The 13,213-nt window shown below is 36.1% G+C and overlaps 1 protein-coding gene across 1 annotated transcript in view; it reads right to left on the bottom strand.

Moving 5' to 3' along the window:
- The window catches only part of GPR156 (G protein-coupled receptor 156), an 82,218-nt gene that overhangs the window by 39,077 nt on the left and 29,928 nt on the right, over nt 1–13,213 (bottom strand). The window contains exon 3 of the mRNA XM_072613902.1: nt 7,089–7,224. Coding sequence (XP_072470003.1) covers nt 7,089–7,224 — 136 coding nt within the window. The remainder of the gene's footprint in view (nt 1–7,088; nt 7,225–13,213) is intronic.

The raw sequence follows: 13,213 nt of genomic DNA, 5'->3' as shown, positions 1-13,213 counted from the left end.
TTGCCTCTTGGTTACCCTAAATAATCTTGTTCTTTTGTTCTCCATAGAAATTATTTTATGAAACATATTATTGGTACTTGGAATGGTGGAATGGAATGAAATGGAATGGAATGGAATCTACAAATTTACTTTGGGAATATAAACTTTTAATTGCATTAGCTCAGCCTATCCATGTGCAGGGGCTTTCCCTTCCATTTCTCTGTTCTTCCTTCATTTATTTTGTTAAAATAAATAGAAATAAAAATGTGTCTGCATATAGCTACATTTGTGATCTTAATAGGTTGATGTACACGTTTGACAACTTTTACCATTCTTTAAATGGTATGTTATTTTGCATCATTTTTCCTGATTTTTAAAAAAATATATAAAATTCATGTGCTTTTGTGGACTTATCGCACCCACTGGGAGATGATGTATCATATTGGTTAGAAAGCCATAAGAAAACCAGGGTTCAGATTCTGCCTTGGACACATACTGACTGTGTGACCATGAGGAAATCATAACCTCTCAGTGCCTATCTAAAACTATAAGTGGTAGAGCTGTTTTGGATCTAGAATGGTAGAGTAGTTTTCCCCACAGATTATTTTCTATACTAATAAAATCATAGGTCCATACCAAAACAAACAAAATAATATAACAACAAAAAGAAACTTTAACTTCTACCTTACTGAAGTGATTTATTATCATTAATTACCAATTAAAACATTTCAATTGAGTTTCTTGGATTTTCCAGACATCTAATTATGCCATGTGTGAACAAGGATATTTGAAACTCTTTATTATAAATTCTTATTCCCTTAACTTTTTCATGGCTGATCATCATGGCTAATATGTCTGTGTTAGATAGGAGGAGTAAAGAGGCAATCCCTCTTCATACCTGTTTTTAGGGATAATGTCTTTCGTACTTCTCCATCACAGTATAATGCTGGCCCTTGGTTTTTAGCAAATACTACTTCTAAAGGAAAAGTCCCTTTAGTTATACCCTCTTCTGAACCTAAATAGATGCTGTATTTGATCGAATCCCCTAACTATATCTATTTATAATGAGGATTTGGTACATTCCCAGAGTGCCTCAGATGGCAATTCCATGTGGAGAATGCTAGAGCTGCCTTTGGGAGAGTCGTGATGTGAATGGGAAGTGTGCAGAGACAGACTGTGGAGGTTCGTAGACATTCTCTAACTTGCTCCAGTTGGCTAACGGTGTGCTGAAGAGAAGGCGCTTTTATTGGCTGTGGAGACATTCAATAAATGTTAACTTCAACTGCTGTTTCTTTGCTTCCGGGATCTTGAGGACTTCTTTGCTCAGGGGATCTGGTGAAGGGAGTGGAATCTAATCTTGGAGAGTTTCAAAAGCTCTGGAAATTGAGTCACAGGAATCCAGAAGGCTGAAGTCAGATTTCTCAGCCAGCACAGCATTCATACCTCAGGTATCAAGGAATGATCTTCAGGTGGACCTTCAGGTGAGCACCCAGAGGAACCTGAGGTGAAGACTCATCAGGCAGAGATGCTGCCTTTGGATGCAAACTTGGGGGAACCAATGTTCTTTAGTCTATTACCACCCTTATCCCATAAGAGACTGAGGTGATGTAGGGGAGTGTATGCCCTGGAAGTGTTGGGGGGAATGTCTGTATATTTGGTTTGGCTAAATCTTTCAAGTAAATATCCCTTTGTGCAAAGATAAAGAAATGATTTTGGGCTACTCAGCACTGACCCCCCCCTAACAAAGGAGGTAACGCAGCTGGTGGGGACTAGGGCAGTAGGAAAGAGAGAAGACAACTTTAAACTCTTAAGGGCACCTGAGAACCCTGAGCAACCTGTTCCAGAGAGAATGGGGCCAGAGCACACAAGCTATATATTGATATCAGATAATTAATGATTTTTATTGTTGATAGGATTTTTTATACTCATTGTTTTGCCAACATTCAATCATCCTTGCATTCCTAGTATAAAGCTTTCTTGGTTGTAATAAAATGTTTTTTGTCACATTGCTCTATTATATTTTTCTACAGAAAACATTAACAAAATTAGCTTGTAGTTTTCATTTTCTGCCTTATATTTGGTAAGTTTAGGGATCAAAACCTCATCTCTTTTTTTTTTTAATTTCTCATAAATAGTTGAATAGACTTTCTCAATATTTAGAAATATTATATATAATATAAAGATTACTTAGGATCATAAGATAAAGAGCTAGAAGGTACCTTGGGGATTTCTTAGCCCAATCCCTTAATTTTACAGACATGGATAAGTATACTCTGAGGCCCAGTGAAGTGGTTTGTTCAGGGTCACACAGAGAGCAAGTAGCACAGCCAGGGTTCAGGTTTTAGGACTTCAAATTCAATGGTCTTTCCACTAGACCTCACTTTCTCCAAAGGTTCTAAAAAGGTTCTACAAAAGTCTGGAAAAATTTTCTAGTGGATCTTTCTAGTCTCAGCACCTTTTTACCTGGTACCTCTTTAAGTATTCATCCATTTCTTTTAAATTAATCAATTTAATAGACTGAGATGATTATTCTTAATTTCTTTTAAATTTATCTTCCTTTTATTATTTCTAATTTCGCTCTTTGAGTTTTTATTCCTTTTTGATTAAATTTATAATTGTGAACATTATGATTATAATTGTCAACATTATGTTAATAATAAATCTAAAAGTGCTAAGAATCACACATTTTAGACTGTCTCTAAACTTTAACTTAGCTGTTGGTACTCTATGTGATTCTCATTTCATGACTACTAAGTGGATCTGCTTTTGGAGGATTTGAACTATCACACCAGTCTTAGCATTCTCATTATAACTGAAACCAGAGGACAGAAATGTTACAGAAACTGAAAGATGAAACCATGGAGGAACCAATAAAGGAGTCTACCGCATTACCTTTACCCTGTATGCAAAGTCAACATTTCATAGGGCATTTGGTTCTCTCATATTACAGTACTCATGATAAGTATTTGCAAAGTTATCAACATGAAAAAAACAGCAGATTATGCAACAACATTTCTCACAGAGGATAAAGAGGTAGAGAAATTAATTCTACAAAGAACTAAAAAAGATCCTCTAAATTAAGTCAACATATTCTTCAATACTCGATGACTTTAATGCAAAAGAGGGGATAGGCAAGGGGAAAAGCCATGTTAGAAAACAGGGTTCAGGAGGAAGGAATGAGAAAAATCAAAGATTTAGTCTACATAGAAACTTTATGTGTGCCAACACATCACGAATACTCTGAGAAATAAATTGAGTATCAAACAGCACCACAAAGATGAAACTGATTATATATTAACAGAAAGGAAATGACTCACTCTTGATGTGGGAATTATTCCTGAATCATTCCTGAATTCTATATATAGTCACACTACATAGATCTTAGAGCAAAGATCACTGTTAGTACAAATCTAGAAGAAAGAATAAAAATGATAAAGAGATATGGTATGCCTAACCTATTTAAACAAATGATTGATGCTGAAAATGGGAAATGGGTGGAGAAATGATATTAAGACTAATTATGATATTTCAAAGAGAAGATTATCAGTGTTATATAATTCCAGAACAAGACTGGTAAATTTATTGAAGGACATGGACAAGAGTTGTGAAGTAGTGGTGAATGAATTGTGATATGTATCATTGGAAAGAATTTCCTCATTGTTGAGATCATAGGTTCATAATGTATTTGATTACTGAATTTTAAAAATCTACTTTTAGTTTTATCAATTCACTTATTTTCTTGTTCATTTTATTAAATAATTTTTTTTGAAAATTTCTTCTTTTCTCCTTTTCTTTCATGGATCATATTTACCATGTTCTATTTTAGTTTCTAATTTTTGTTGCATTTCTTTTTCTTTTTTTATCTAGACACTGGTATAAATTTGCCTCTGAATATTACTTTGGATTTATCACACACATTTTGACATGACATTTTCTTTGGGCTAATCTCTTATGGTTTCTATAATTTTTTCAGCCTAGGCATAATTCAATAAATCATTTTTATTCTGATCAAAGCAAACCTTTTACCACATAGGCCTATACCTCTTGATGATATGCTCATTATTTCTAGTTTTATTGAATTATTGTCTAAAGTGTAGTAATTAGACTTTTTGCTTTCTTAAACTTACCTAGAAATTCTGTATGACCTAGAACATGATAAATTTTTGTGAACATTCTACATATACTTGAGAAAAATAAAATGTACTGATTTTTTCCAATATAATTATTCAATCTAGTTTCTTCAGTAGTTTTCAAGTCTATCTGAGAAGCAGCATGGTATAGTAGATAGGGCACTGGACTTGGACAAGGACTGCATTTAAATCCAATGACCAAAACTTACTTACTATGTGATCCTGGGCAAGTCACTTACTCTCTCTATTCTTCAGTGTCTTCATGTGGAAAATGGGGGGAAGGGATGAACTCAATGACCTCCAAGGTCCCTTCAAGCTCTAAATCTATGATTCTCTGAACCTTTTCCCTTTTCTTTCTTTTTAAAAACTTTTTTGCATCAATTTATTTATTTTAGTCAATATTCGTTTCCACAAGGATTTGAGTTCCAAGTTTTCTCCCCATCTCTCCCTTCCCCCCACCTCAAGATGGCTTGCATTCTGATTACCCCTTCCCCCAATCTAGCCTCCCCTCTATTACCCCACATCCTCTCCTATTCCCCTCCCCCTCACTTTCTTGTAGGGCTCTTTTGTGACCTCTTACTGGAAATTCTCTGAAAAGGGATCTTTCTATCAGATTTTCATGAGGTCTGACATTCAAATGCTTAATTATGCACTTCGAAGAGTCAAGAGATCTCTGATGAATATTTCCAGACAAGTACTTTCTTTTTGAAAATACTCTGAATGACATTCAGAGGAGACCAGCATATATTGCTGCTGATTATAAAGTGAAATGACCTCTTTCTTCTACTTTCTTAATGATAGAGAAACAATATGGTAGAATGGAAAGAACGCTAGTCTTGGAGTTAGAATTACTTGAGTGTGAGTTCCCATTCCCCTGCTTATAAGCTATGTTACTTGGAGTAAATAAATTATCTTCTCTGAGATATAAATTATAAATAAAAAAGGGAAACAATAATCTCTTCCTCAAAGGGTTATTGTAAGGATCAAAAGAGGCATTGTAAAAAAAAAATTGCTTTGTACCTGCAAAGAAGGTGAAGAAGATGTGTGAAAAAGTGTTTACTACTTTACGAGCTATGAATAAGTTTTTCAACAAAACTTAATGAATTATAGGGTCGGCCACACGGATAAAGGTCCTTAAAAGGCAAGTTTGCCAATTCTGGACTTGGTCCAGACATGAGAAGCTTTGTCGATCAAGAATAGAGCTGGCTATTGAAGAAGAATGCAGCTCTTGAGAAATGATCACTAATTGCTTCTTTCCTTGTGCATCTCTTCCAAACTCCAGTAGGGGTGGGGATTTCTCTCTCTTTCCTGCCAATTCATCTGGCAGGAAGAACAACTTTTAGGCAGGTAGAGTGATTAAAAGGCAGGTCTAGAGTTTTCAGTTCTCTAAGTTCAGCTGTAGAGAAGAGCAAAGTCAGGAAGTCTGGTGGGGCAGTATGCCCAGCAGAGATGCTGTGCCTAGAGGGTGTAATATGAATACATTACTAAAAGAGAAAGGGCTCTGGGGTCTTGTAGTGCCAGGGATAAGAGATGTCTTGATGACAGGTGTTCCCTACCTGTGTGCCTCTCTGCTTGTTAATTCTATGTGTGCACTTGTTCCTCTCACTGATGTTGTATGTATTTGTAGCACAATAACACTCAGGTTTGGAGGGAAGAGAAGTTTTGTTTTCCCTGTTCAAGCCCTGTCATTTCATTATATGTCCTTGCTTTGAGCTATCATCTGGCTGACTGCTAAAGGTGAGTTCACTGGTGTGAGCTCATGAATTATGGTTCAAGGAGTGTGAATTTCCTAGGTACCCTGAACCTGGGGTAGTTATTCCCAGTGAATAACTTGTGAGTGCAAGTTGTGGAGAGAAGACTTAGAGGGGGTGCTATAGGATTGTAAGGTGCTACATAGCTGTATAAAAATGAATAGTACTTGGTGTTCAGTCGTGTCCAAGTCTTTGTGACCCTGTATACCATGGCATACCAATGCTGTCCATGAGGATTTCTTGGCAAAGATTCTGGAGTGGTTTGCCATTTCCTTTTCCAGTTAAGGCATAGATTAAGTGACTTTCCCAGGGTCACACAGTTAGTAAATGTCTAAGGTCAGATTTAAACACAGGTCTTCCAGACGCTAGGCCCAGCGCTCTATCTACTGAGCCACTCAGCTGCCTCTAAAATATAAATATATGTGTAAAATTATTGTTATCATTACTTATATGTATAAAATTATTGTTGGTGTTCATCCTTCATTTTAAAAGATGACCAATGACATCATCTGCGAAGTCTTGACTTTCACATGAACTGGATCTCAGTGCGGCAGAGCCGCACAATCATCAACTTCGCTCTCTCTTTCTAAGGCATTAAAGTCCAGTGGTAGGAGAAAAAGTCAAGACAACTGGAGATGGTCAAGGATGCAATAGATGATCTTGGTGTCTTTGATACCTGACAAAGCTCAAAGCTCATGGCACCTGTTTCAGCCACCTTCATGTTAGTACTACTAGTCACTTAATATACCTCCTGGGCCTTGGATCGCATATTTTATGATTATGGGGTTCATACAAATATATTGGGAAGATAATTTTTTTAAAATGCTATGAACCAAGTTTGGACCTGAAGAGGAAAGGAGAAAGTGTGCCTCTTTCATTTCCTTCCAGAAGTAGAGAATTATGGGGTTGGAACAATATTTACACTATCAGACTCAGTTCATGTACTGGTTAATTTTTCTAGACTGCTTTTAAAATTCTTTTCTTTTAGTTCTTTAATACAAGGGATATTTTTCTGGGAAGGGGAGGAGGAAATAAAAAAAAAGAAGGGAGTAAAAATGTTTGAGAGATCTTAAATGGGCATATAGGATTCTTTCAATCATAAAACTTCCTATTAGAAATGTGTCCCCTATGAACACTTGTCATGAATCCAACAGACCTAACAGAGACATGTTTGAAAGTGATACATGAGACTCAAAGGAGTCAAATTTATTTATTCTCTCTTACCTACCTGAATGAGTGTTGTCATGGAGGATCCCAGAAAAATATCTTGATCTGGGACCCCAAAGAGATATGCACTTGTGTATGTCAGACCACTGCCCATCAAGGTCATAATGTTCAGATTGGGACTGGACATCTTCACAATCCTATAAAAGTCAGGAAGAGAGAAATTTATCATCAGGTCCTTTCCACACTGGGAATATAAGCATATACAGTTATTTTTTTCCAAGCATGAGAGTTACTAAAAGGAAAGAGCCCTTATTGAGAAACCACCATATCTCCATTTTATAACCTTGTTATTTTCTGTTTACATGCCTTTAAATGGTAAGTTCTGGCATTGCTTGGTCTTAAAAGGAAGCACACTGATCAAAAATTCTATGTATCAAGAACTATCATCATCCAGGTAATAATTAAGCATCTTGATGGTACACTGGATCAAGTGATGGACCTGGATTTTGGAAGATTTGAGGTCAATTACTGCCCTCTTGCCTCATTTGTAAAATGGGGATAACATCATCCTAGTGAAGATCAAATGAGCTAATGTTTATAAAGCTCTTTGCAAACCTTAAAGTGCTATATAACCACTAGCTAACCACTATATACCCATCTGCAAATTGGAGATAGTCATGCATTGCCTACCTACCTCCTTGGGACAGCTAGATGGCTCGGTGCATAGAGCACTGGGCTTGGAGTCAGGAAGACCAGAGTATAAATCCAGCCAACCGTCACTTAAATCCTATTTGCCTCAATTCCTCATCTTTAAAATAGAGACACAGTGGAGAAAGAAATAGCAAACTACTCCAGTATCATTGCCAAGAAAACCCCTTGGACAAAAATCCATAGGGTCATATAGAGTTGAACGGGACTAAACAACAACACATATCTCCTAGGGTTATTGTGAGAATCTAATCATTTAATTTTAATAAACAATTCAACAAGTATTTATTAAGCACCTACTATGGGCCAGATACTGGAGAAGAGGACAAGACTCATGATTTCATTGGTAGAGGGAACTCCTGTAAGAAGAAATTCCCTTTACCAATGCAGGTCAGCACCTACTCTGAGACTTATAGTTGCACAAACCCTGACAGGTTAAATGATTTGCCCAGGGTACCATAGTCAGTATGTGTCTTTAATCTAGGTTTTCCTAGCTCCAAGGCCTGCTCTCTATTTACCATGCCATGAAGCCTAACATGGAGATACAAAGTCCCATAGGAAATAATCCCTGTCCTCAAGGAGCTTATATTCTTTTGGGAGATAGTCACATAAAAAATAAGATTAAAAATGTAATACAAAGTAATTTCTTGGGTGGGGGAAAGCAACTAGAGGCATTAATGTGTTTTCTGTAGGATGTGTTCCTTGAGTTGGCCATTGAAGGAAACTAGGGTTTCTGTGTGGCAGAAATAAGGAAGGAATGCATTCCAGCCGGCGAGAAGACACAGAAAAAGAAGATGTAATATTGCATGTGGGGGACAGCAAGCAGGCCTGCTTGACTGGAATATGAAACCTATGGATCTCTTCTCAGAATAATGTGTTTTTTTTTAATGCACAGAAGTTTTAAAATATTTTAAAATGCAAAGAAATCAATTATTGAAATATTTAAAAAAACCAAATTTATGGACCACAGATTCAGAACTCTAGCCTTAGAGGTTATCCTAGTCCAATCTCTTCACTTTACCAATGGAGAAACTGAGATTCACAGAAGTTAAATGACTTTTCCAAGGTCACAGAGGTAGCAAATAGCAGAAACAGAATTCAAATTCAGGTCATCTGACTCCAAACGTGGTGCTGTTCACTCACTACAGAAAGGCCCTTGTGGAAGTAGCAGGGGCCTTCGTATTCCAAGGGCTATGTTGTCTTGGTTACAGTCATAGATACCCTTTCCAACTCTCATTTAGATCCACTTGATCTGAATGCTGCTTTATGCTCAGGTTTATTTGTAATCGAGGCAGACTTAACTTAGATCCAGATTTGGAATGGCTTTCCCTCCTGATTTGGTTAGGAAAACTCAATGTGATTGTTATTTTGTACCATGCTTATTATCTGATAGAACCCTGATGTATCTTCTTCTCAGCTCACTGATGGACATAGTTTTCATTTTTAGAAGGGACACATTATACATTTTAAAGCAGGGATTTATCTGTGTTATACATTTTAAAGCAGGGATTCATCTGATTCCCCCTCTCCCACCCTACCCCAATCACTGTACAGGTATATTAAAAAACTAAACTGTTTTGAGGATGCATTCACCAAAACAAAAGACATAGATTTTCTTGTGAAATCACTGAGAGATAAATTATCTCTAGTCCTACAAGTTAATGGTAGGGATTGGCAGAATCCTTTTACCACACCCTTTTAGGTGGACAGTAGTTCTCTAGACAAAAGGCATTTAAATGACTTTATGTAACCAGAACAACAAACTTAGGAATGCTAAATATTTTCTTATGACAACATGTATTGTGGTATAGCACACATATGTATATGTGTATTTGTGTATACGTGTGTGTGTATATATATATATATATACAAATAAAAATATTTACTAATTTTAGATTTAAATGTGACTGAAATTTATGGTAAAGGCAGATTGTGGAGGAGGTGACGGACATGCAGTGGATCATATCATCAGAAGATAAGAGCATCCTTGCATCACAAGAGGTAGATCTGAAAGAATCACTGTGACCTGGTTTGATTCCAGGCTCTGCCATATTCCAGTATATAGCCTGGGGCAAGTCACCACCTCAGAGCTTCAGCTTCCTCATCTACAAAACAGGGGTAACAATACTTGCATGACCTACTCCAACAAGACCGTCATTGGAAAAGTGCTTTGTAGACCATAAGGACTACATCAACCACTCAACCAACAAACATTAAGCACTTAATGGCTATCAGGCACTGTGCTAGGCACTTTACATACAGAGACAAAAAGGAAGAAGTCGTTACTGAGAATTATAACAGGTTACATTTCATTGCCTTTTGAATATGAACTATTATTATTTTTGTCATCATCATCATTATTTAACGACCTAGGTATAAGTAAACCAAAGTCTGAACTAGGGTTGTGGCAATGGAAAGGGAGCAAGAATAAGGGTCAAATGAAGATGGAAAATTAAAATATTGTGCTCTACAGATAGTTATCTTCACTTTTCTTTTACTTCTTCTTTATAGAATTCAAAAGAAAAAGAAAGGCAAGAGCTTTCCTGACTTTTTAGTTCTCAAATGATTTCTCAGTTTAGCAGGAATTAACTCAAAACAAAAGAAAAAAAAGGATTCTTCCTTCAAATAAGCTAATTTTTTTCTTAGTATTTTATTTTCCCCAATTATATCTAAAAACAATTTTTAACATTCGTTTTTGAAACTGTGCATTCCAAATCTTCTCTCGTCCTCCCTCCCCAATTCCCCTCATTGAGAAGGCAAGCAATTCAATAAAGGTTATATATGTGGAGTCATGCAAAACATTTCCATATTAGTCATGTTGTGAAAGAAAACATAAGCCAAAAATAAAATCCCTCAATAAAAATAAAGAAAGTAAAAAAGTGTGCTTCAATCTATATTCAGACACCATACATTCCTTCTCTGAGGATGGATAGCATTTTTCTTCCTAAGTCCTTCATGATTGTCTTGGACCATTGTATTGTTGAGAACAGCAAGTTATTCAGAGCTAATCATCACACAATATTGCCATTACTTTGTACACAGTGCATTTCACTTTGTATCAACAAAGTGTAAGTCTTTCCAGGTTTTTCTGAGAGCATCCTGCTTATCATTTCTTGTAGCACAATAGTATTCCATCATAATCACATAATCACAATTTGTTCTGCCATTCCTTAATTGATGGGCATCCCCTTAATTTCCAACTTTTGTCAACAGAAAAGAGCTGCTATAAATATTTTTGTTCATATAGGTCCTTTTCCTTTTTTTTTTTTATCTCTTTTGGGATACAGACCTAGTAGTGGCATTGCTAGGTGAAAAAGTATGAATAGTTTAAAGCCTTTCAGGCATAGTTTCAAATTGCTCTATAGAATGGTTGAATCAGTTCACAACTCCAACAACAATGTGTTAATGTCTCATTTTTCCCACATCCCCGCCAATGTTTGTTATTTTCCTTTTCTGTCCTATTAGCTAATCTAATAGGTATGAGAGTACTTTATAATTGTTTTAATTTGCATTTCTCCAATCAGTAGTGAGTTAGACAATGTTTTTCATATGGCTATAGATAACTTTGATTACTTCTTCTGAAAACTGTTTATATCTTTTGATCATTTATCAATTGGGGAATGGCTCTCATTTTTATAAATTTGATTCAGTTTTTTATATGTTTAAGAAAAGAGGTCTTTATCAGAGAAACTTGCTTCAAAATTTTCCCCTAGTTACCACTGCTAACTGTATTTCCCTCCATTCTATTCCCCTTCCCATTTATTCTATTCTCTCTCCTTTGACCCTGTCCCTCCCAAAAAGTATTTTGCTCCTGACTACCCCTCTCCCAGTCTTCTCTCCCTTATATTCCCCCCCTTCTCTTATTCCCTTTCCCTCCTACTTTTCTGTAGGGTAAGATACACCCAACCGAGTGTGCAAGTTATTCCTTCTTTGAGTCAATTATGATGAGAGTAAGGGTCATTCACCCTCCCCTTCCCTCTCCCTCTTCCCTTCCACTGTAAAAGTTTTTTCTTGCCTCTTTCATGTGAGATAATTTACTCCATTCCACCTTTCCTTTTCTCCCAGTACATTCCGTTTTTACCCCTTAATTTTATTTTTTAGATATCATCCCTTTATATTCAACTCACACCTATGAAAAAGTTCTTGTGAACTTACAAGTATTATCTTCCCATGGAGGAATGTAAACAGTTTAAACTTAATAACTCCCTTATTATTTCCCCTTCTTGTTTCTCTTTTTCTGCTTCTCTTGAGTCTTATATTCTACTCAACTCTGATCTTTTCATCAAGAATGCTTGAAATCCTCTATTTCATTTAATGTCCATTTTCCCCCTGAAGGATTATACTCAGTTTTGCTGGATAGGCAATTCTTGATTGCAATCCTAGCTCCTTCGCCCTCCAGAATATCATATTCTTAAGTGTTTTAACCCTTTAATGTAGAAGTTGCTAAATCTTGTGCTATCCTGACTGTGGTGCCATGATACTTCAACTGTTTCTTTTTGTCTGTTTGCAGTATTTTCTCCTTGACCTAGGAGCTCTGGAATTTGACTATAATATTCCTGGGAGTTTTCATTTTGGGATCTTTTTCAGGAGGTGATCAGTGGATTCTTCCCATTTTAATTTTATCCTCTGGTTCTAGAATATCAGGGTAGTTTTCCTTGATAATTTCTTGAAAGATGATGTGTAGGTTGGTTTTTTTGATCATGGCTTTCAGGTAGTCCAGTATTTTTAAAATTATCTTTCCTGGATCTATTTTCTAGATCAGTTGTTTTTCCAATGAGATTTTCATATTGTCTTCTATTTTTATTTCTTCTGGTTTTGTTTGTTTCTTGATGTCTCATAAAGTCATTCGCTTTCACTTACTCAATTCTAAAGTTTAAGGAATTATTTTCTTTAGTGAACTTCCTTTTCCATTTGGCCAATTCTCCTTTTTAAGGAGTTTTTTTCTTCAATGAATTTTTGTGCCTCTTTTTTCATTTGGCTCATTCTGCTTTTTAAGTCATTCTTCTCTTCATTGGCTTTTTGTATCTCTTTTATCATTTGACCTAGTCTGTTTTTTAAGGTACCATTTTGTTCAGTATTTTACCAAGCTGTTGATTCATTTTTCATGATTTTCTTTCATCATTGTCATTTCTCTTCCCAGTTTTTCCTGTGCCTCTCTTACTTGATTTTCAAAATCCTGTTTGAGCTCTTCCATGGCCTGCAACCAATATGTATTTTTCTTGGAGTCTTTGGATGTAGGAGCTTTGACTTTGTTATCTTTTTCTGATTGTGTGCTTTGATCTTCCTTGTTATCATAGTAGTTATCTGTGGTCAGATTTTTTTCTGTTGTTGGCTCATTTTCCCAGCCTATTTCTTAACTTTTAACTCTTTGTAAAAGTAAGGCTCTCCTTCCAGGGGGCATACTGTTCCAAGCTTCAGGGATCTTGTATAGCTGTTTTCAGAGATACTTGTAGGGCCTTGTAAGTTTTCAGTTCCTCT

Source organism: Notamacropus eugenii, chromosome 5 (genome assembly GCF_028372415.1).
Source record: "Notamacropus eugenii isolate mMacEug1 chromosome 5, mMacEug1.pri_v2, whole genome shotgun sequence".
Taxonomy (NCBI): Eukaryota; Metazoa; Chordata; class Mammalia; order Diprotodontia; family Macropodidae; genus Notamacropus; species Notamacropus eugenii.
This window is presented reverse-complemented; position numbering and strand designations above follow the sequence as displayed.